Source organism: Pteronotus mesoamericanus, unplaced genomic scaffold, assembly GCF_021234165.1.
Source record: "Pteronotus mesoamericanus isolate MK-2021 breed Mesoamerican mustached bat unplaced genomic scaffold, CSHL_Meso_final contig_50, whole genome shotgun sequence".
Classification (NCBI taxonomy): Eukaryota; Metazoa; Chordata; class Mammalia; order Chiroptera; family Mormoopidae; genus Pteronotus; species Pteronotus mesoamericanus.
The window spans coordinates 21,570,381-21,593,842 of record NW_026555186.1 but is presented as its reverse complement, the minus strand read 5'-3'; the positions used below and the strand labels follow the sequence as shown (position 1 = coordinate 21,593,842).

Here is a 23,462-nt window from a genome sequence, read left to right as displayed (position 1 = left end):
GGAGAAAGAAAGGGAGAGAAACTTCAGTATGTGGTTGCCCCTCAACATGCCCCCTACTGGGGACCTGGCCGGCAACCCAGGCATGTGCTCTGACTGTGATTGAACCAGCGACCTTTCAGTTAGCAGATCAGCACTCAGTCCACTGAGCCACACCAGCCAGGGCTCATTTCTGATTTTATTTGTTATTTCTCCTCTTTCATTTCTGATTTTATTTATAATATTTGGGTCCTCTCTCTTTTTTTCTTGATGAGTCTGGTTAAAAGTTTGTCAATCTTGCTTATCTTTTCGAAGAACCAACTCTTGGTTCATTGATCTTTTATATATATGTATTTTTAGTCTATATATCTTTTTTTTCCCTCTCTAATCTATTATTTCCTTCCTTCTACTTATTGTGGGCTTTGTTTATTTAGTTCTTTTTCTAATTCTTTTAGGTGTAGGGTTAGGTGGTTTATTTGAGATTTATTTTACTTTTTGAGGTAGGCCTGTAATGCCGTGAATTTTCCTTTCAGGGCAGCTTTTACTTTGTCCCATAGATTTTGGGTTGCTGTGTGTTCATTTTCATCCATTTCCAGGTAGCTTTTGATTTCTTTTTTGACCTCATTGTTAACCCATCGATTCATTTTTTTTTTAAAATTTACTGTGATAGTGAATGTCACCTTTGATTTATTTCCTAATTTTTTCCTGGAAAATTTTATACCAAATCTCTCCCTTTCAAATTATGGCCTTTTATTATTCAAAAAAAAAAAAAAAAAACAACTCAGAGCATTCTTGATTATCTGACTTGTAAAATTTTTTCAACTTCAGTAGTTCATGAAAATCAGAAATAATATTTAAGATCCTACATATAATGAAGGTTTTATTTGCTTATTTGCTTAATTCAGTGACTTTTAACCAGAATTGTGCAATGGACTCACCTGTTGAGCTTTAGGAAAAAGTACACAAGCTCTTGCTTCAACTATAGCCTATTAAAATAAGTATTTCCCAGGTTGGACTCATGGTGTCCATGGCTTTAAAAGCTTCATTGCTTATTTTGATGCACACCCCTTGCTATCTAAATAGCATTTGTGCTTCTCTTCTTCCCATACATTCTTATGACACATATTATTTAGAGCAGTGGCTATGTATAATATTAAATATCAGTGTTTTTAGTCTAAAAAAATGACTCCTAACATCTATTCAGTTTCTTATGTGTAAAGTAAGGGGATTTTGTGGGAGTGATCTTTGCTCTGAGTGTGAATCTATGAGAATAGTTTTATTTTTGGCCTTAAATTCATAGCATATAGTGATAATCAATTTTGGCAGTAGCTCCTTACCCATAGAAATGATTTTTTTCCCAGATGAGTAGTAAATGGCCTTTGTACTAAAGTACCCATGTATTTTTTTTAAATGTTTAAAACAAATTTTAAATTTATTTTTAAAGAGAGGGAGAGAAAGGGAGAGAAATATCGATGTGCGAGAGAGACATTGATCAGTTGCCTCTTGCACACCCCCGCAACTGGGAACCTGGCCCAAAACCCAGGCATGTGCCTTGACTGGGAATCAAATTGGTGACCTTTTGGTTCACAGGCTGACACTAATCCGCTGAGCTACACCAGCGAGGGCACCCGTGTATTTTCATACATAAAGGTTAATTAGTTAAAAAAAAAGACTATGAGCTTTAATGTTTCAAAATTTGTCACATTATTTATAGCAATTGGAGTTCAGTTTTAAGACATTAAATTTTTTTGTTTATCAGAGCATCATTCGTTGTGATGAAGATGAAGCTCATGTTGCATCAGTATATTGCACTGTATGTGCAACTCACTTGTGCTCAGAGTGTTCCCAAGTTACTCATTCTACAAAGACATTAGCAAAGCACAGGCGAGTGCCTCTTGCTGATAAACCTCATGAGAAAACCATGTGCTCTCAGCATCAGGTGCATGCCATTGAGTTTGTTTGTTTGGAAGAAGGCTGTCAAACTAGTCCACTTATGTGCTGTGTCTGCAAAGAATATGGAAAACACCAAGGTCACAAGGTATGAACATAATTAAACTGCATGACTACCTGGTTTGCTAGCCCATCTTTTGTTTCCACCGACTTGGTTATATATGCTAAAAGTAGGGATTGAAGAAGAGTTAAATGATGAATGAATTGAGCTTGGTAGACTGAAAAGAAACGAGAGATTTAATTTCTGAATAACTAAAAATTTCAGCAGAGAGGCCTCATGATTCTTTCTTTAATGAAAAATAGCCTTCCAGCAAGAAACAGAAGTTCTCTTCTTTGACTGCAAGTTTTCATAATGCCCTGGGTGTTTTAATAATATTTATGTCTATTTATAAACTACTGCTTGTTATAAAATTTTAGAGAGACTCAGGTTCTTGTTTAGTGATAAATGGATTTGTTAATTTTAAACCATTTCTTTGCGGGATGGATAGTTATTGGGTGAGAGCAAATTAGTGTTTTTTATGCTGTGCGTTTTGTAAATATGTTATAAAAGCCACTTGCAGCTGATGCTTTTTTTTATTAATAGGAGTGACTTAAGTAGTTTTTTTTAATATCATTAGTCAAATAATATGAGTTCCTTTCTATAATTATGTTGCATTTTATAGCATTCAGTATTGGAACCAGAAGCTAACCAGATCCGAGCATCAATTTTAGATATGGCTCACTGCATACGGACCTTCACTGAGGAAATCTCAGATTATTCCAGAAAATTAGTTGGAATTGTTCAGCACATTGAAGGAGGAGAACAAATAATAGAAGATGGAATTGGAATGGCCCACACAGAACATGTATGGATTTTTAAATTATTTCTTTACCTTTTTACCCTTTTTCCTTTCTACCTTCACTTTCTAGTATTTCTTGAGCATTTATACTGCGCTAATCACTGGAAATAATTTTTATACAAAGCCTTTGTCTTCATGGAGCTTATAATCTGTCATGGAGAGACAGGTTCAAGTATGGTGACTTTATTTTGTCGGGGAAGTAAAGGATGCTTTGACAGTGCTTAAGAGGGGCAATAATTTAGGTACATCAGGGAAAACTTCCCAGACGTGGTATCTAAACTGAGATTTGAAGGGATTTAGCTTGGGAGAAGTGTGGGATAGGGAGAGGGAAGCATATGTTAAAATGACTGAAAGTGTGAATTGGACATATTGTAGAAACTTAACTGAGTTCACTATGGTTGAAGCTTTGAGTATTAGTTAGGGCGTGGCAAGAAAAGAGGTTGGAGAATAAGGGCCAGTCATGTAGGATCTTATTAGCTGTTTTAAAGAGTTTGTACTTGATCTTGTGATGAGCCACTGAAGAATTGGCTTAGGAATAACATCATCAGGTTTTCATTAAGAGAGTTTGCTCTTCAATGTAGAAAATGTATTGGACTAGCAGCAAGATTGGAAGCAAGAATACCTATTAGCAGTTGCTGAAATTATCAAGTTGAGAAATATATATGGCTGATATTCTACCACCAGAGTAGTGAGACTGGAGAGAAGTAGATGGATTTGAGATTTTGAAGAAGTAGAATAAGTGGGTCTTGAAGATTGATTAATAATATTAATTGGATAGCTACCTTGGAGGGTCAGGCACAATGCCTTGATTTCTATCTTGCCCAACCTGGTGGATGGTGATATGCACTAATGGGTGAGGAGGAGGAGTTTTGGGAGGGGATAATGGGACCAAGGTGATACATTTAATTTGGATGTGGCACTTATTATTTCCGTGAGGTAATCAAGGGGAAATAACCTCCAGTGAATTGAAGAGTGAGCATGTCTCATTTTTAAGTTTGGCTGTGAAGAGAAGGAAGGAACTAAGGTGGTAGTTGTAGTTACTTTTAAAAATTGAATTGTAGAGAAAGGAATCTTTTCAGATGGAAATACAAAATACCGGGACAGAAAAATTATAATGTTTTATTTGGTATTCAAAAAAATTTAAAGCTAAATCATTGGTGAATGATGCTAGGACTGCTCTGTCAAATATAGTAGCCATATGGTTATTTAAGTTAAAATTATTTAAAAATTAAATGAAATACAAAATTTAAAATTTAAATTTCCAGTTTCACTAGCTGTATTTTAAGTACATGTAGCTAGTGGCTACCATGTTGGACAGCACAGATATAGAACATGTCCGTTATCACAGAAAGTTCTATTGGACATTTTTGTGCTAGAGTGGAAATATTTTATTCATTCTTTCAGCAAATATTTACTGAACACATACTAAGTGCTAGACACTGTTCTAGCTGAGGAGATACCACTGTGCAAATCAAAAAGTCTTTTGCAGGGTGTACATTCTAATATGGGGAGAGAGACAATAAATAAGTAAAATACTTATGGCAGAAGTATGTTAGGTGCTTTGGTGAAAAACAAGGGAAAGGGGGAGTGCACTTTTATATGTTGTATCCACGGAAACATTCCCTGAGAAGGTGACATTAAGCAAAGACCTGCAGGAGATGAAACAGGGAGCCATGCAAATATCTGGGGGAAATGCATTCCGAGCAGAGAGAACAGCGAGTGGAAAGGGCCCTGAAGCTGGAATGTCTGTGGCGTGCCTAAGAAACTGTGAGGAGGCTAAGTGTAGCTGGAATAGAATTATCGAGGGGGAGCTTAACAGGAGTTTAGGTCAGAAAGGGCCTTATAGTTACTTGCTCTTCTTTCTGCCACAAATGGTCTTCCTGAAGATGTTCATGTGGTTCCCTCCTTACCTCCTTCAGGACCTTGCTCAGAGGTCCTTTTCTCAGGGAATCTGTCTTTGAACACTGCATATAAAGGAACTCTGAGTGGAATGAAGGGTTTTGAGCAAAAGAATAATTACCTTTCTGACTTGCCATTTTAGAAGGATCATTCTGGCTGCTAGGTGGAAAATACATCATAGGGCTCAGGGTTACATCTAGTGAGAACAATTAGAAGACTATTAAAATAATCAGGTGAAGAATGATAATGGCTTGGGTCAGGCTGATAGAGGAGGAAATAATGAGGCACGATTAGATTCTGTATATATACTGAAGTCCACACAATTTGCTGAGGGACTAGTTGTGGGATAGGAAAGAAGTGTTAAAGATGACTCCAATTTTTTTGTCTTGAACAACCTGGTGGAGTTGTGACTAGGTTTCGGGTGGGAGATAATGGAGATTAGGTACTTCATTTTGCTTGAGATGTCATTTAAACAGCTGGATATCCAAAGGCTGTGGTCTAGGGGAAAGAGCTCATGTGGGGATACAAATTTTAGAATTTTTAAGGATGTAGATGGTATTTGAATTTTATTTATTTTCCATATACAATCTTTGTTATGGTTACAGTTGTTTGAAACTAACTTTTATTTTCTTAGGTACCAGGTACTGCGGAGAATGCCCGGTCATGTGTTAGAGCTTATTTTTCTGATCTACATGAAACTCTGTGTCGTCAAGAAGAAATGGCTCTAAGTGTTGTTGATGCTCATGTTCGAGAAAAATTGATTTGGCTCAGGCAACAACAAGAAGATATGACTATTTTGTTGTCCCAGGTTTCCACAGCTTGTCTCCATTGTGAAAAGACTCTGCAGCAGGTAGGGATTTAAACATGGGAAGGACATAGTTTAAGAAGGAGGATTTATAAGATTAATAGATAATTACCAGAGATACTCATCAGTCTATTTTATTACTTTAATAAATATTTTTATGTTTTTTGGGAAAGCCCCCCAAAACTGGAATGTATTTATAAAAATTTGTGTATTTATTCTTACATGTTTAAACTTTAGTTATCTTCAAAGTACTCTCCATTTGATGCAATGCACCTATTAAGATGTTTTTTCCACTGCTCAAAACAGTTTTTGAACTCATTGATTTTGATACCTCTTAGTGCTTCTTCTGCCTTTTTTTTTGTTTCATCTCTTCCACAGCGGCAAAATGTTTCCCTTTGAGGACCTTTTTCATCGGGGAAGCAAAAACAATTCACTTGGAGCAAGATTGGGTGAATAGCAAGGGTGGGGCCCGGGGGTCATACTGTTTTTGGTCAAAAACTGACCATTCAGTGTGGTGTGGGCAGATGCACTCATAAATCACCCATCATGAAATGGGCAAACATGCTGTAAGAGTCTAGACTGTATCAAAAGCCTTTTGTTACCTAGTTTGCAAACAATGTATTTTTAAAATAAATTATATTTTAGGTTTTCTAACAAAAATGTCAGTCTTATTCATTTCTATTTTGGATTTTCATAGGGCATTATAAGGCTAATTATTGCCCTAAGAATTCCTGATAAGCTGCAGTCTACCTTATCTTTACTGATTGCTAATACTTTTGTTGATTTCAAATTATCGCAGAGCTAAACCTTTTATCATTGTGGAGTTTTTTCTCTTAAATATCTGATCAATGTGGCTAGACTGTAACCACATCAGTCTTGAGCTGTTGTTTAGTCCTAATCATGCTGAATTGTAACAATTGATGTGTATGTCATTTATTAAGTTGTCTTTGAGCTTCAGTTCTATTTATCTTCTTCTTTGTGATGCTGGCACTGGAACTCTATGAACTACTTATCTCCTTTGCCAACTGGTTCCATGTTAGTTTAGCCTCTACCAATAGGTGCACGAGAGAGACTGGAAGGTGGAAATGGTTTCCTGTAGGTTCCCATTTGCTTGTGGTCCCTGTGAATACCATTCCTCATATGAGGAGACTGCTTTCCTCAGAGATCTGAGTTTGAGCTCTGTGGGGCCCTTTCTGTAAGTTTCTAGCATCTTTTCTTTATTCCTCCAGCCCTGGGGGTGGGAGCTGTTTCCATGATACCTCAGAGTTATTTTTTTCCTTCCAGTTACCTAATTAATAACTACACCTAGTTAGCAGTTCTTCATATTAAGTTCTTTCTGTTCACATAACTGGTATGGTTTTTGTCTCTTGATTTGAACCTGAATGATACAGGTTCAAATCACACTTATTTGCCCTAGATATTGATGGGATGCCTCTTGTTTACCTTTGTATTTCAAAATTCTTTGTATCTGAAGTGAATACATACTTGTTCAGAGGGGTAATCCAGGCACACAGCAAAATCAAAATGGATCATGTTCAAAATCATATTTTCTTAAAATTTTCAAAGTATTTTTTATCTACTTTATTAAAAAGTATGTTCATAGTTACTGAAATATTTAGAAGTTTTTAGAATTTCTAAAGCATAGTTTCAAAGTGGCTGGTAATTGTTAATGATGTGGTATTATCTCACTGTGCTAGTGCTAATGAAATTAGAGACTTTTATTCATTCTTCATAAAGACCTGTAAATTTTGTTCTGATTTTTGGCCACAGTAACCTAAATCCTATCAATATACTTAAAAATTCCTGCCACAGAGATAATTGAACAGAAATTGAATTGACCAGATGAACAGAACATCACATGTTTATTATTAATTTTGAGAACAAAACTTAGTTATCTTTCCCCTCTAAGTTCAAGACTTGATGCTGAATGGTGAGGATGTATCTATTCATTTAGCAAATACTTATTAAGTGTCTACTATATGCCATGTACATTCTATATACATGGGCTATATCAATAAACAAAACAAGCAAGAACCATGCTCTTGTGCAATTAGAATTCTAGCAAAAAGACAGACAATAAACCATAACCATATCTAAATGAGTAAATTATATAATATATGATAAAGTGATAAGAGCTAAGGGGAAAAAAAAAGTGTAGAGGTACAGCAGATTGCATTATCAAATAGCCAGGTGAAACATTTTTGAGGGAAGATGAGATTTAAGCAAAGACTCAAAGGTGACAGAATTAGTTAAAGCCCTAGAGGGAGGAAGAATATTCCAGCTGAGGAAATGGTTAGAGCAAAAACTGTGGGGCAGCATGCCTGGTGTGTTTGAGGAACAGTAAAAAGAGGTTACTATGGCTGGAATAGAGTAAGCAAAAGGGGGAAATGATAGAACCTGAAATCAGAGGTGATAGGAATTATATGTAAAGAAGGCCTCGGGCTATTGGACAGACTTAAGCTTTTAGTGATTGAAATAAGGAAAACATGGGTTCTTGAGCACAGAAGTGATGAGATCTTACTTGTTAAAAGGATCACTGTGGCTGATATATAAAAAATAGATTGAAGGAGGGCAAAGATAGAAGGGAGTTCAGCGGTTAGGAGGCTGTTGTGGAATTCCAAAGTGAGAGAGAATAGTGACTTGGTTAGTGGCCGTTAGAAATGCCCAGTTTCAAGATACCTAGTAGGATTTGTTGCAAGGTTGTATGTGGGGTATTAGGGAGGAGGAGGCAAGAATGACTTCAGGGTTTTTGTTCTGAGCAACTGGGATAATGGAATTTCTGTCAACTAATATGAATATGCAACAATGAGCAAAAAACCAACATCACGGCTCTCATGGAGCTTACATATTGTTGGGAGATCTCTGTCTAATGAAGAACATACTGGCACACGTACAGAATATCCGGAGTAACATTTGAGGAACTAGAGAGTATTTGACTTTGAGGAGAGGGCCTGGGGATCTAGAGTGAGAGGGAGGCTTTTTGCAATGTGACTTAACAGTCCTTTTGTCTTTTCTTTTCCAAACCAATGAATATATATCTTAAATTATTTTACAGTTGTTTTTTTATGGAAGTACAATGTACATACAGAAATGTGTTTTGTTAGTGTTCAGTGGGCTGAATTTTCAGTTAGGACAATACTGTGTGACCAGCATTCAGATCCAGTTACAGAACACACCAGCACTCCAGAAACCCCTCAGGCTTCTAGTAACGACCTGCCCTTTCCCTGAGGATAGACTGCTATCCCGACTTCTAATGTATTCTTTATTTTTGCCTGTTTTGGTAATTAATATAAATGGAACATACAGTATGAACTCCATATGTCATTTCTTCTTATACTCTACATTATATTTGTGAAATTCATATTATCACATGTAATTGTGGCTCATTCTCATAGCAGTATATAGTGTTACATTTGTGAATATACTACAATTTATTCTTCTGTTGATAGGTTCTTAAATTATTTATTAATGTCTTTTATTAATTTATTAAAGAATTATTTTTAACCCACTTAAATTTATGTTTTAGTTAACTTTGAATACTGGAATGTTAATGAGATGACATCTCTTTTTTCCTTATTTTTTTAACTGTTTATAAGAAATACCGTCTTCTCTTTCCTAGGATGATTGTCGAGTTGTCTTGGCAAAACAAGAAATTACAAGGCTGCTAGAAACATTGCAAAAACAACAGCAGCAGTTTACAGAGGTTGCAGATCATATTCAATTGGATGCCAGCATCCCTGTCACTTTTACAAAGGTAATGTACTGTACTTCATTTCAGGTTTCTTTCCTGGCTAATCATAATTGTTTACATTCCATGATTATCAACTTGAAAAGACAACTAATCGTAGGATTTAAAAAAATGTATTAGTGTAGAATAGGGGTATAAGAAATCTCCCGGTATAAGAAATCTCCCGGTACCCATCAGTCACTTTAACAATTAAAACTTTTAAATTTCATCCCTTCTTTCCCTACTCCCTTTCCTTTCTGCAGTCTCTCAGGTAATTTTGAAATAAATCCCAACATATTTCATCCCAGCAGCATATCATTTTATCTATGAAGTGTTTTCATGTATATTTCTAAAAGGTTAAGAACTTTTTTTAAAAAGAAAATACTGAGGGGGGAGGGAGCAAGGGAAAGTGGTGGAGGGAAGGCAGAGACAAATGTATTTAGAAAAATAAATAAATTAATTATAAAAAAATAAAAACAAAAACAAAATACTAAAAAAATTTAATAACAAATCTCTAATACTGTCCATTATCCAATTAGTATTCAGATTTCCCAGATTGTCAAAAAAATTTTTTTAAGTTCCTTTTATTTTTGAGATAAAGTCCAAACAAGGCCAATACTCTTTTGATATATTTTAATCTCTTTTAAAGTAGATTCCCCTAATTTAAAAAGGTTCATGTGTTCCATTTTACTTCCTATTTTTAGAGACTTAAAAGAAAATTAATGTTGTTTTATAATTGTGTGAAATATTTACGTGGTCCAGAGTCAAATCTACAAAGCAAGGTTCATTCAGAGCAGTCTAGCTTCTATCCCTGAACCTGTACCCTTTTCCTCCCTTCCCCATAGAAAACCATTAAGAATTTTTTCTTAAATTTATTCATCATTTAAAAATATAAAGAGAACTATTTTTACATATTTATCTGCACACTCCTTGCATTTAAAGGTAGAATACCTTACATATTTCTCCACCTTTTCCTTTTCACTTAAGTGTATATCCTGGAGAGTATTCCCTAGCAGTAGACAGTAACATTTCTCTTCCTTTTTACAGCTGCAAGGTATACTATTGTGAGGATGTACCACATTTTTTTTTTTTATGGTAAAAAACACATAATATAAAATTTACCATCTTAACCATTTTTAAGTGTACAGTTTGGTATTGTTAAGTGAATTCACATTGTGTGAAACAAATCTCCAGATTTTTTTCATTTTGCAAAGCTGAAACTCTATGCCTTATAAACAATAACTCCCTTTGCCCCTACCTGACCAGCTCCTGGTAACTTTGTGTTTCTTTGAACTTGACTACTCTAAATGCTTCATGTAAGTGGAATCATACAGTATTTATCTTTTTGTGACTGGCTTATTTCATTTAGCACAATGTCCTCAAAGTTTATGTCATAGAATGTGACAGAATTGTTTACATATACCACATTTTGTTCATCCAGTCATTCATTGAAGGGCATTAGGGTTACTTACACCTCTTGGCTGTTGTGAATAGAATGTTGTGAATGCTGTGAACATAGGTGTGCAAATATCTCTTTGAGATCTTGCATTCAGTTCTTTTGGATGTATATCCAGGAGATTACTGGACAATATTGTAGTTCAATTTTTAATTTTCTGAGAAAATGTCATACTGTTTTCTATAGTAGTTGCACCATATTATAATTCCACCAGCAATATACAGGGTTCTAATTCTCTACATTTTTACCAACACTTGTTATTTTTTGGTTTTGGGTTTGGGGTTTTGTTTTGATAGTAGCAATCCCAATGGGTATGAAGTAGTATTTCCTGGTGATTTTGGTCTGTATTCTCTGATGTCTAGTGATATTGAGCATGTTTTCATATGATTTTTGGCCATCTGATATATTCTTTGGAGAGATTTTGTGTAAGTCTTTTGCCTGTTTTTTAACCAAGTAATTTGATTTTTTTGTTGTTGAGTTATAGAAGTTCTCTTTGTATTGTGGAGATGAATTCATTATCAGGATATATGATTTGCAAATATTTTCTCCCACTACCTAGGTTGCTTCTTCACTCTGCTGACTGTTTGATTCATAAAACTTTTTAAGATCAATACAGTCCCATTTGTCTGATTTTGCTTTTGCTGACTATACTTTTGGTGTCGTATTGCAGAAATCATTGCCAGATTCAATATCATTAAGCTTTTCCCCTTTGTTTTCTTTTATTTAATAGTTTTAAGAGTTAATAGTTTTAGGTCTCATGTGTAGGGCTTTAATCTATATATTTATAATCCAAGTACTATTAATAATTATTATATCTTCTTTGTAAATTTACCCTTTTCTTATTATATAATGACATTCTTTCTCTTATAATGGTTCCTGACTTAAAGTCTTATTTTGTCTGATAGAATAGCCACCCCTGCTCTTTTGGGTGTGATTTGCATGGACAACATATTGTTGGATCTTGTTTTCTTCAGTCCATTTAGTTAACTATATCTTTTAATTGGGGCATTAAATCCATTAATATTTAATTATTGTTAAGTAAAGACTCACTTATTGTCATTTTGTTGTTTTCTGTTGGTTGTAGTTTTTTGTCTCCCCTTTCCTCTTTTGCCTTCTTTTGTATTTTATTGTTTTGTAGTGACATGGTCTGATTCCCTTTTCATTCCTTTTTTGTGTGTGTATTCTATGGATTTCTTGTGTTTACCATTATATTTACATAAAACATCTTGGTTCTAACATTCTATTTTAAATGACTATACTTTAATTTCAGTTGCGTACAAAATCCCTGTTTCACCGCCACACGTTGTTATTAATGTCACAAATTGCATCCTTACATATTTTATGCCTATTAAGAGTCTTACAGTTTATAATTTTTTCTCTTTTTATTTTTCAATTACAGCTTACATTTGATGTTTTTATATTAGTTTCAGGTGTATATTTTTGTTATTCTAATTCTATAAAAATTTATGCACCAAAATTACAATAATACAGGTTTGCTGTATGTTCACATACTTACATTTACCATTTTATTACTTCATATGTATTTGTGTTCCTAAATACTGTCCTTTTATTTCAACTTGAAAGACCCCTTTAGCATTTCTTTTAAAGATCTAGTAGTTAGTGCTCCCTCAGGTTTTGTTTTTATGAGAAAGTCATTTTTTTAATTTAGCTTTTTTAATTTATTGATTTTAGAGAGAGAGAGGAAGGGGTGAGAGAGAAAATGTAAGGAAAGAGGAAAAGGGAGGGGAGGGGAGGGGAAGGGAGGAACACTGATTTCTTACTCTGTTTATTTTATGCATTCATTTGTTGATTTTTTTATGTGTCATGACTGGGGATCAAACTCACAACCTTGGCATATTGGGATAACACTAACCAGCTGAGCTACTTGGCCAGGGTTGGGAAAGGACAGTTTTGCCATACATATTATTTCATGGTTGGCAGTTTTTTTTCTTTTTTTAATTATTTTTTTAATGTTTAAATTACAGCTTACATTCAATATTATTCTGTATTAGTTTCGTATGTGCAGCACAGTGGTTAGAAAATTGGATATTTAAGAGAGTAATCCATCCAATGCTTCCAAGTACCCACCCACCCAACACCAGACATATTTATCACATGATCCCTATGCTGTAATCTGCATCTCTGTGATTATTCTGTAACTACTTTTGTACTACTTAATCCCTTCACCTCTTTCACCCAGCCGGCTAACCTCCCTGCTCTCTCACAACTGTCAGTCTGTTCTGACAGTATATTTTTCCCTTTCAGGACATGGAATATATCCTCCCACTCCTTTCTGGCCTGTAAACTTTCTGAGAAATCAGTTGATAATCTAATGGAAGCTCCCTTGCCTGTGATGAGTCACTTTTTTCTTGCTGCTTTTAAGATTCTCTCTTTTTTGACTTTTGGCAGTTTCACTATAATGTGTCTCAGTATGGGTCTATTTGGGTTTATCCTAGTTAGAATGCATTGAGGTAGAATTTTTATGTCCATTTCTCTCTTCAGATTGGGAAGTTTTCAATCATCGTTTTTTTCAGGTAAGCTCTCTCTGCCCCTTTTCTTTATTTTCTTTCTGGGACTCATAATGTACATTTTGATCTCTTTGATCTCATATGTCCCTTAGGGTTTCTTCACTTATTTTTATTTTTTCTCCTCTAACTTGATGATTTCAAATGATTTATCTTCAAGTTGGGTGATTCTCTCTTCTGCCTGATGAAGTATGCTATTGAAAGTCTCTAGTGAACTTTTTCCATGCAGTTATTACATTTTCAGCTCTAGAGTTTTAAGTCTTTCTTGACATTCTCTTTGTTGATATTCTCGTTTTGTCCATTCTTTAATTTTTTTAAAAAATTTTTACTTGTCTATGTTTCTTTTAGCTTATTGAACAGCTCTCTTAAAGGTATTTTAAATTCTTTGGCAATTCATAGATCTGAATATTTTTTCAGGGTCAGTTTTTAGAATTTTATTTTGTTCTTTGGGTCAAGTTTTTCTTTTTTTTTTTTTAATGCCTTGTCATGTTTTGTTGAGATTTGGGCATTTGAATAAACAACCATCTCTCCAAATATTTATGAACTGGCTTAGAGCCTGGGAAGACCTTCACCAGTCAGCCCAGCAAGAGATTCTAGACTTCTCAAGTCTTTTCTAGGGTATATCTTCTCTTGGCTTGTTTCAAACTTCCTAAGGTGCTTGCCCATTCATTTTCTCGGAGGCCAGCAATCCCTTATTCTCCCTGCACAACAGCACTTCCAGTGTGCCATGTCCTTGCTTCTGTTTCCAGTGGCTTTCAAAGTATGCTGTTGGTCGTCCAGAAAGGAGTGCTAAAGTGAGGAGGCAAAATAATGAGTACTGACACTTACCTAGTACTTATCACATGCCAGTAGCTGTTGTAAGGACTTTGGCATGTATTTCAAAAAATAATCCTTGCAAAATTTGTACAAGTTTGGTACTATTTTAATCCTTCATTGATAGATGAGGAAAGTGAGGCAGAGAGGTCATGTAGCTAGCATAGATACAAGTATGTTCCTTGCGAGTATGTTCATTGCTCATTCTTTGTAATGTAAAAATTATGGAGATGATCTAATATCTCTCATTTGGGGATAGGTTAATTGTGGTTCATGGAATATAATGAAGCAGTTGAAAGAAAAAAGTAGGTCTTCATGTTTTGAAGTGAAAGGATTCCGTAATATACTGTTGAGTATCAAAGTTAGTTGCAGTTATATGGTTTTTTAAAATTTAGCTTTTTAAAAAGTATATTTGTTTTGTTTGTGTATATCAACCAATATACACATATTGCATAGGAAAGTGCCTAGAAGGATATACATGAAATTGTTAACCGGGTGTTTCTGGGAAGTGAGCAACAATTTTCATTTTTAATTAATATATTTAGCACAATATAAAAAAACCTTATTTAAAGAAGATTCAATTGAGCTAAAAAAATTTCCAGAAAGCAAGTGGATATATATTTTTTATTTATACAAAAACAAAGTAGTCAGTTTTATTAAGGGATTTAGCAATAAGGAATGATTCTTCTCTTCTGAGATCAAATACCAGATATTTTAGGGAATACAACTCAGATTTCTCAGATTTCAGTGGGTTTGAGAATGAGTAGGAGGAATAATTAACAATGACATTTTAGAAATAAAACTATAAATCTTAGTGCTTTCTAATGCCATATCAAAATTAAAAGATTTAATTTTTTTTTAAATTATAGGACAATAGAGTTCACATTGGACCAAAAATGGAAATTCGAGTTGTTACATTAGGATTAGATGGCGCTGGAAAAACTACTATTTTGTTTAAGTTAAAACAGGATGAGTTTATGCAGCCTATTCCAACAATTGGTAAGTGTAATTGTTTTTTACCTTAATGGATGTTTTGTTAACAAACCCTAGCTTACAGCTGAGCTTTTGGGATCTTATTTTGTGCTAGTTTGGCATGGAGATGGGCATTTTTCTGCCTCTATGACTTCAACATTTCAAAGGAAAAAAGCAGGATTCAGTGGCTTTGGGGTTGAAATGCGGATGGCAGGATACTAAGAAGGAACAGAGTATCAGTGGGGCAGTTGGAAGGAGTGAAGGATTGGTGACCCTGGCTGAGGGTCGGTAAGGGGAGGTAGTGGTACAGAGTTGGCAGGTGCGTGGGTTTCAAGGGCCTCAGGACCCTGGTGAAGCTTTAGAGGGCTAAGAACTGGTAAAGGTATACCTTCTGCATGAAGGGTTATTAGGAGTGGAGTTAATAGGCACCAGGAGATATTACTCTATGAAGATAATTTGTAAGTCACAATGACAAACAGGGGGTTGCCTTGTGTTTGGTGTGTCACTCACTGTCATAGGTTCAGTATTAAAGTAACTATTTTTTAAAACAGGTTTTAATGTGGAAACTGTAGAATATAAAAACCTGAAGTTCACTATTTGGGATGTAGGTGGAAAACACAAATTAAGACCATTGTGGAAACATTATTACCTCAATACCCAAGGTAAGAAAGGAAGAAAATGACATCTTAATTGTTCAGATTTTTAGAATGCCAGTTTTTGATATATTCATTTAATTAGTAAAGCTGATAATTTAAGCCTTGATTAAATACTGATTATACCTTTAAACATTGGTGGTCAGCCCCATGTTAAAAAAAATGAAGGGGGAAAGACTGGGATATGTACTTCTGTGTATTTCATGAAAAACTATAATTATAGCATAAAAACAATAGTTAGATTTGTGGGCAGTTATGAGTACTTACCTCTTGCTGCTCTTAACAGATATAGTATATTATTAGCGTCATGAGTATGATTGCTGGAAGTATAGTGGACTATAGCAGAATTTGTGGTAGATAGTTCTGCTGCTCAATTCAGCATTTGTCCCATTGTAATATCTTAATAGCTCCATTTCCATTCACAGTTGTTAACTGCAGAAAAGCCTACAGTGGATTTCTTTTGACCAAACTGTGTTGCACCAAATGTATTCCACCTAGCATTTACTCACATTTGTGCCCTGTCCTATGCTTTTGCTTCCGGTACCCCAACATGAAGCTTCTGTTTATGCCACCTGTTCCACATGGCATCCTACTTTCCACCTAGAAGAGAGACTAGATAATTATTTTTACTTTGGGAGTTTTGATAATGAGTTTAGTATGAAACTGTGATTTATAGGAAAAAAATGGAATTTAGACCATGAGGAATCGTTAAAAGTCTGGGGATATTCAGCTACCATAAAGAAACTGGAAAGATTCCAAAAAAGTATCCATTTAATAGATATTTATGTAGCTTTACTATGTATTTTGAGTACAATCTGTGTGGAAAGTGCTGTGCTACTCACCTAGAAAGACTACTTTGGAAAGATAAAAGTGTGATTTATTTAGTTTTTAAAGAACTATCTTTTGGTAAAAGAAGTAGTGATCAAAAAAGAGGTAGCATCAATAGGTAGATCATGACGAGTATATTTTCATTCATTAAGAGAAAATATTGATATATACAGCAATTCGTGTTGGATAAAGCATGTATAAATCTTGTTATAGATGGGGAAATGAAAGCTGAAAAGTTACATGACATATTTGTGATCATACCATTAATTATTGCTCCTCTAATAATAGGCAGCCTTTCTGTAAAAATAGTAATGGTAGACTACTCATAATATAATAATGAGAGCATTAAAATATTTTTTCCATTTACTGAAACTTAATAGGTAACTATTTTTGTTTTGTTGGTAGCTGTTGTATTTGTTGTTGATAGCAGTCATAGAGACAGAGTTAATGAAGCACACAGTGAACTTGCAAAGCTGTTAACAGAAAAAGAACTCCGAGATGCTTTGCTTCTGATTTTTGCTAACAAGCAGGTAAAACATTTTTATTTTAGAATACTTATTTTAGTAGTCTTGTGCACTTCTCATCATAAAGTGGTTGGAAAATTTTCAAAAAAAATAATAGATATTTATGAAGTTTCTGCTATATACTGAGTACAATCTATGTGGAAAGTGCTATGCGTTGTACCTTGGAGTATTGAAAAAGAAATAAGGTAGTTGACGCTCTCTGGAAACTCTAGTGTAGTAAGTAAGTAAACATGTAAGTGAATACATATGAGATTCTAATACAAAGAGAAATGGTAACTTTAATAACATTAACAAATTATTATGGCAAATGAGAGAGAGAGTAGTTCTAAAGGTGACATCTTGTAAAGTTTGTAAAAAAGTAGGATTTGGGTTGAAATTATGGTAAGCTGAAATTATGGATGAGATTTTGAGTCAATATATGAAGGAAGGAACATTGTAGACAGAGAAAATAAAAGTATATTTAGGGAGTATGAAGTGGCCCTGTAAGTGAGGAGCAGGTAGAGGATGAAGAAAATCTAGAATAACTGGTTTGGCCACTGGTTGTGAAGGCCTGACTGTCCCAGACTGAGAAATTTAAGTTTTCTTCTATGAGCAAAGGAAAATCATCAAAAGGTTTCTGGACTAGTTGGTTATAAGATCACATCAGTGTTTTAAGATTGCAATCATGGGGGTAGGATGTAGAATTAATCAGGGGCAAGGGATTAGAGACAGGAAGATGCAGTAAATTGCTGCACTAATTCAACTGTGAGAGGTAACAAGATCACTATTTAGAGGAATAGATAGGTGGAAGCAGATTCAAGACATTTTATAATGGTAGAACTATTATAATTTGGTGACCGAATGGGAAGGATGAAGGACAGGAGTAGCAGAAGATTTGTAGATCTTAAGCCTCAGTTTCTAGGAGCTTGAAAATGGTTTAAGTGGATAGAGCCACTTAGATGTCATAAGGGGGAGTAGGGTGAGAAATACAGGATTTCCCCCTTAATTAAAAAAAAGGCCAAAGAAAGCTTATATGCTTTGCTATACTTATGATTAAAGACAAACAAAAGTGAAATACTATTTTCCAACTACCATACTGTGAAATAAATTCTTTGATAATCGTCAGATGCACATACACTGTGATGTGGTTATTGAACTGAGACATTTTCTTGGAGAGCAACGTGGCAATACTTGTCAAAGCTCTTACCATGCAATTCTACCCCTAGTAATGTATCCCAGACAAATACCCTAAGGATATCCTACAGATACTTTTGCAAATGTACAAGCCTGTCCAGAAGGTATCCAGCCATGTACTATGAAAAAGAGACATTTGTTGAAGAAGATAAAAGAAACATTGTATGAAGGACAATGACGCCTCCGTCCCCTTCAAAGTTGGCGCCTTGGAACCTTCCACAGTTCTCTCAGTCGCTACCACATGCCCTGTCATATTTTCCTGAATCTCATAGATGGTCTGAAATTTCTTACCGTTCAAAGGTGATTTTAGTTTTGGGAAAAGCCAGAAGACACAGGGTGCCAAATCTGGGCTGTAGAGGGGCTGAGTCACCTGGGTGAGTTGATGTTTCACCAAAAAACTCTGCACAAGATGTGATGCATGAGCAGATGCATTGTTGTGATGAAACTGCCAGTCACCAGTTGCCCATAGCTGTGGCCTTCTGAATCATCCGAATAGTTTCCATGGAGGAATGTACAAGCTTAATGCAAAATTTGATGCAGATTCATGCTTTACTCAGGCAGCCATTTTGAATGTGACAGCCACACAGTATACCTGCTTACTCAACAGTATCTACCAACCCCACCGACTAGTACAGTGAAGTTGTCATTGTTCACACATATGCATTCCAGTCCATTCTCTTTGGCTGCCAGGTTACATGAATGTCAAGCAAACCATTCTTGTTCTATAAAGAATGGCTGGAATTTTTTTCAGACATACCTTATATGCCTGTAAAATATGTATGTATGTATGTATTTGTAATGGCACATAAGCACACAACTTAATCTAAATATTCAGTATAGGACTGGCAAAAGAAAATTTTGTTGCATCTACACAATGGAATTCAATTCAGTTGTTAAAAATAATGCAGACAATCTGTTTATCCTGATAGTGGAAAGTTATCTATAGTCAACATGTGTGTTAAGTAAAAACCAAATACCTAGAGTATAGTCCTATTTGTGTGTGGAAATTTTCTGGAAAATATGAAGGAGATTATTGCTGATAGTTGCTTCTGGGAAGTAGGGGTGGTCAGAATAGTAGTAGTTTAATAAACTCTTCATTTTATAAACTCTATTTATAAGCTGTTTTAAAATTATATACACATTAATGTTTTTTAAATTGTGTCAGTGATTCAGGCAGTATCTTTCATTCAGACTTCATGGCTTTTGATTTCATTGTTAAGGCTGTTCTTATAAACAATGTATAATATAATACAAAAGCTTTAACTTTTATAGTCTTATTAACTTCAGAATAATTACTGAATCTAGGCTTTTAGATTAGAGTATGGTTAGAATGGTGGCAATAAAATTCTTTGTAAGTGGTAATTAGAAGAATGATAGTATTGATGGACTGATTTTTAAAAAATTATCATGTGTATATATCTTTCAGGATGTTGCTGGAGCCCTTTCAGTAGAAGAAATCACTGAACTTCTCAGTCTTCATAAACTGTGCTGTGGTCGTAGCTGGTATATCCAGGGCTGTGATGCTCGAAGTGGCATGGGACTATATGAAGGGTTGGACTGGCTCTCACGGCAACTTGTGGCTGCTGGAGTATTGGATGTTGCTTGATTATATATGCAACAGTTGTTTCAAGTTTTGTGGTTAAGAGTTATTTTGCACATAATATATTATTAAGAAATTCTACATCTCAAGATATTAATTTAGAATACATATATAAAAGGAATATTGGATTGGGAGAGCAGCACAATATTGCTTTTAAAAATATTATTCTGTAGCAAATTTAAATATCTGAGTAGATTAAATTGGAGTAAAAAGGGTTTCTTGAGTATACATTTTTTTAAATGTACATTTGTTATTTGAGTTTTTCAGATTATATGTGACCCCTATATTGGGAAGGAAAGTTACAGAGAAGGGTTAGTGAAGGCTTGTTCTTACTGCCCACTGAGTGCCTAATGGAACCTCTGTGTGAAGCAAATGAAGCATGACTTTAACTAGACTTTTCACTGAACTTTTGCAGGTTTAGTAGTGAGAATGGCAATGACTTAATGAAAGAGAATCCACAAATTGCATCTTTGGGTAATAGGTTACTTTTATCTTTAGTGTAACAGAATACCTTTAATACTAAGACTATAAGCTATAGAAAATTAATGTTTTATACAGTGTTTTCTTAAAACTTTCTCCTAAAGCATTTTGTATAAAACCCAGTAAGTCAGAATGAAATGTTGCTTAACTAAGCCTGTCAAATTAGTACTAACCTAAAGAAGAATTAATAATAAGAAAACTGTGAAAGTCAGTTATGTTCTAGTTGATCTTCACTTATGAAAGACCCATTTCCGGGGCTGAAGCTGGATGTATTATTTCCTAGGTCACAGCTCTAACCTGTTTTTTCTATTTTTTCAGCTTATTTGAAGTATTACTTAATGTTTAAAAGTAACATGGTATCCTTAGTGAGAATCACTGTACTTAAAAGCTATTAAAACAAGGGTTGGGCTTACATAAAAGAGAAAGATCTAAGTAGAAAACTGCCTTCACCTTAAATCATTTAAACAATGGAGAATAATTTTCCAAAGTATGTGCATTTATCTTGAGAGTAAAACATGATCAAGGCTCTTTGTAACAAGGCCTTAAAAGTTATTTAAGAGAAAAAGCATGTCCAAGGGAGGAAAAGAAAACGTTGAAAAAGTTTACATTTATTAAGCAGTGTTGTAAGTAAAAGTTTAAAAATTTTGTGCTTTAGTGTTTTTCATTTTTAAGGATATTCCCTTATTATGGCAGTACAACTTACTATATTTAAACATAGCTAGATTGGATTTCATGGTTTTTTAAAAAACACTTTTTATATTTTAGGATGAAGTTGAATCATAAATCTTAGTTTAACTACTGTGAGGACATTGATGTCTAATGACAAGATGTGACACGTGGTGGTACTGTTTTGGTTCACTCTCTTCAAATATATTTTTGGTTGTTTAAAAACAACAAAGCTTTTAGAAAACAAAGCATTGAAAAAAAGTCCAGTGTTATGGGCAATGTGTAAATAAGTAAATATAATTGTCCTTTATTTTTCAAGTAAAAGGTCATGCTGTTACAAGTGTAGTTTGTGCATATAAGTAATACTTCTGAATTAAATTATTTAATATTGGACTGATTGCAATAACTGTGAAAAAAAAGTAGGTATTACACACATTTGCCTGTGAGCCTTTGAACTGTTTTCTCTACTAGGTTACTGAAAGAAAAATGTGTAACACTAATATGTAAACTTGCTTTTCTTGTAAATTATTAAATATATTTCACCAATTTTGTTAAACTTTATAATTCACATTCTTAGCATATTACTAAACACAATTTAAAAATTGTGCTTAGACCTGATTATAATGTACATAATAGTGGTGTTTCTGTGTAATTTCTTTTTAAGAAATACTTTTCTTAGGCTGTTACTATTTGTGGTTGTACTATTTCACTAATGATTAGTTAAGATTGTGCTAGTTCCCTCTGGGAAATGTCAGATTTAAGAATGAGAGAGGCATTTTAAGTCCAGCCTATTAGGATTTGATTCCTAGCTTTGAATATCTGTATTAGGCCTACATATTACTGTATGATTTTTGTAAAGCAGGTTTTTCAAGTGTATAAACCCAGGTCTGTAAATCTGGAATGCTTTATAATCACCGGACTACACATATGATCAGTATAGACAGCAATAAAATGTTAAAATCCTTTTATAGAAGTCCTATCATTATTCTAAAAATTCTGTTTCTTGAATCATCTATGTAGTAGTAGTGCTAGTATCCAATTTAAAGTCATGTTTGTTTTGTGGTTAAGAGAAACAAAATAGGGTTGGGACTCACGTGTCAAATTTGAGATGTAGTTTATTAAAGATTTAGAAACAACATATCCTGTGTTTGCAATGTCACATTTAAATGAGCATTACAACAGTAGTGTTTTGAAGAGCTAGAATTTTGCACTCGACCAACTCTATTACTTTTTTAAATTTTAAAATTAACATCGTTTCATTTGAGAACTTAGCATATTTTTTTTAACATTTTATGTATTTATTTTTAGAGAGAGGGGAAGGGAGAGAGAGAGAGAGAAACACTGATCAGCTGCCTTTTGCATGCCCCCAACCCAGGCATGTGCCCTGACAGGGGATGGAACCAGCAACATATTGGTTTGCCGGACGAAGCCAAGCCCAGTGAACCGCACCAGTCAGGGCGAGAGCATAGCCATTTTAAATAAGGGTTTTAGAAAATGGCTTGGAAAACTTAGCTGTGGCCTTTGAACTAAAATTGCCAAAATGAAGACTTTTTATGTAACATTGAGCTACTTCTCAATTTGTAAAGCAGGAACAGGGAAGAAGATAGCTGTACTTTTTTCCTAAATGGATGGATGAAAAGGACTGATAAATGTTTCTTGCTAATAATTTAAAACATGCTTTCAAAAAAGGCATCTGGCAATTTATGTGTTTAGGTCTACTGATTATGTTGAATATGTGACATTGGAATGGAAAAACTCATTAATCAAAAATGATTTTCACTCAAAGCAAAATCATATTTTGAGGGAAATGAGGCATGACCTCCACTTGGTGGCAGTATGACCAAAAATTTAGGTTTAGGCTTTTAGTAATGAATAAATTGCTAGGCAGAGAAGTCAACATTTAAAATTAGGAAGAAAAGGTAAATGACACAGTGAAGAGTCATTTTATGCCCAACTTCAAGTTCTACTTTTTAAATGACAATTTTAACATAGCACAATTTGGTATATTCTTCCATTGCGTAAGTTTGGGGTACAAAACGAATAAAGGAAATAATCTTGCTGGCAATAGAAGGAAAAGTGTAAGCTAAGATTTAAAGTGTAATAATGAAATCCTTAAATGGATATGTTGAACATGTTCCTCCTATTAAGTTTTTGAAGAAACTTTCTAGAAATTAGAAGCAGTAGTTCTTAATAGTTATGAAGTTATCAGGATAAGTAGAGAGAAAATCAATACAAGGTTTTGGATTCATTGTTTTACTGCTCCAATTTCTACTAATTTCTCATTATTAGATACTAAAATTTGTACTCCATATATATTTTTGATATATTTATTAAGAAAATAAATACTATAAACTTGATAGAAAAATTATTTAGCTACATTAGAAAAAAATAGTAAATGAATCTGTCTATAAAACCAAAGACTCAGCTATTCATTGATTCTTATATTTGATAGTTATTAAGGAATTCAACACGTACCAAAGGGACTTGACATTTTTACCGCTACTTAACGACTTAATGATCAAAGTAAAAAACTATATGGCATGGAAAACAAGCCTTGTAAAAAAAAGGGAATAATA

At 34.3% G+C, this 23,462-nt stretch overlaps 1 protein-coding gene across 1 annotated transcript in view; it reads left to right on the top strand.

The window, feature by feature from the left end:
- The window catches only part of TRIM23 (tripartite motif containing 23), a 33,867-nt gene extending 12,024 nt beyond the window's left edge, over positions 1-21,843 (top strand). The window contains exons 4-11 of the mRNA XM_054578416.1: positions 1,736-2,014; positions 2,589-2,771; positions 5,299-5,514; positions 9,089-9,223; positions 14,860-14,989; positions 15,514-15,624; positions 16,849-16,973; positions 19,567-21,843. Of these exons, the coding sequence (XP_054434391.1) occupies positions 1,736-2,014; positions 2,589-2,771; positions 5,299-5,514; positions 9,089-9,223; positions 14,860-14,989; positions 15,514-15,624; positions 16,849-16,973; positions 19,567-19,746 (1,359 nt within the window). The 3' untranslated portion in view covers positions 19,747-21,843. The remainder of the gene's footprint in view (positions 1-1,735; positions 2,015-2,588; positions 2,772-5,298; positions 5,515-9,088; positions 9,224-14,859; positions 14,990-15,513; positions 15,625-16,848; positions 16,974-19,566) is intronic.
- The last annotated feature ends 1,619 nt before the right edge of the window (positions 21,844-23,462 follow it).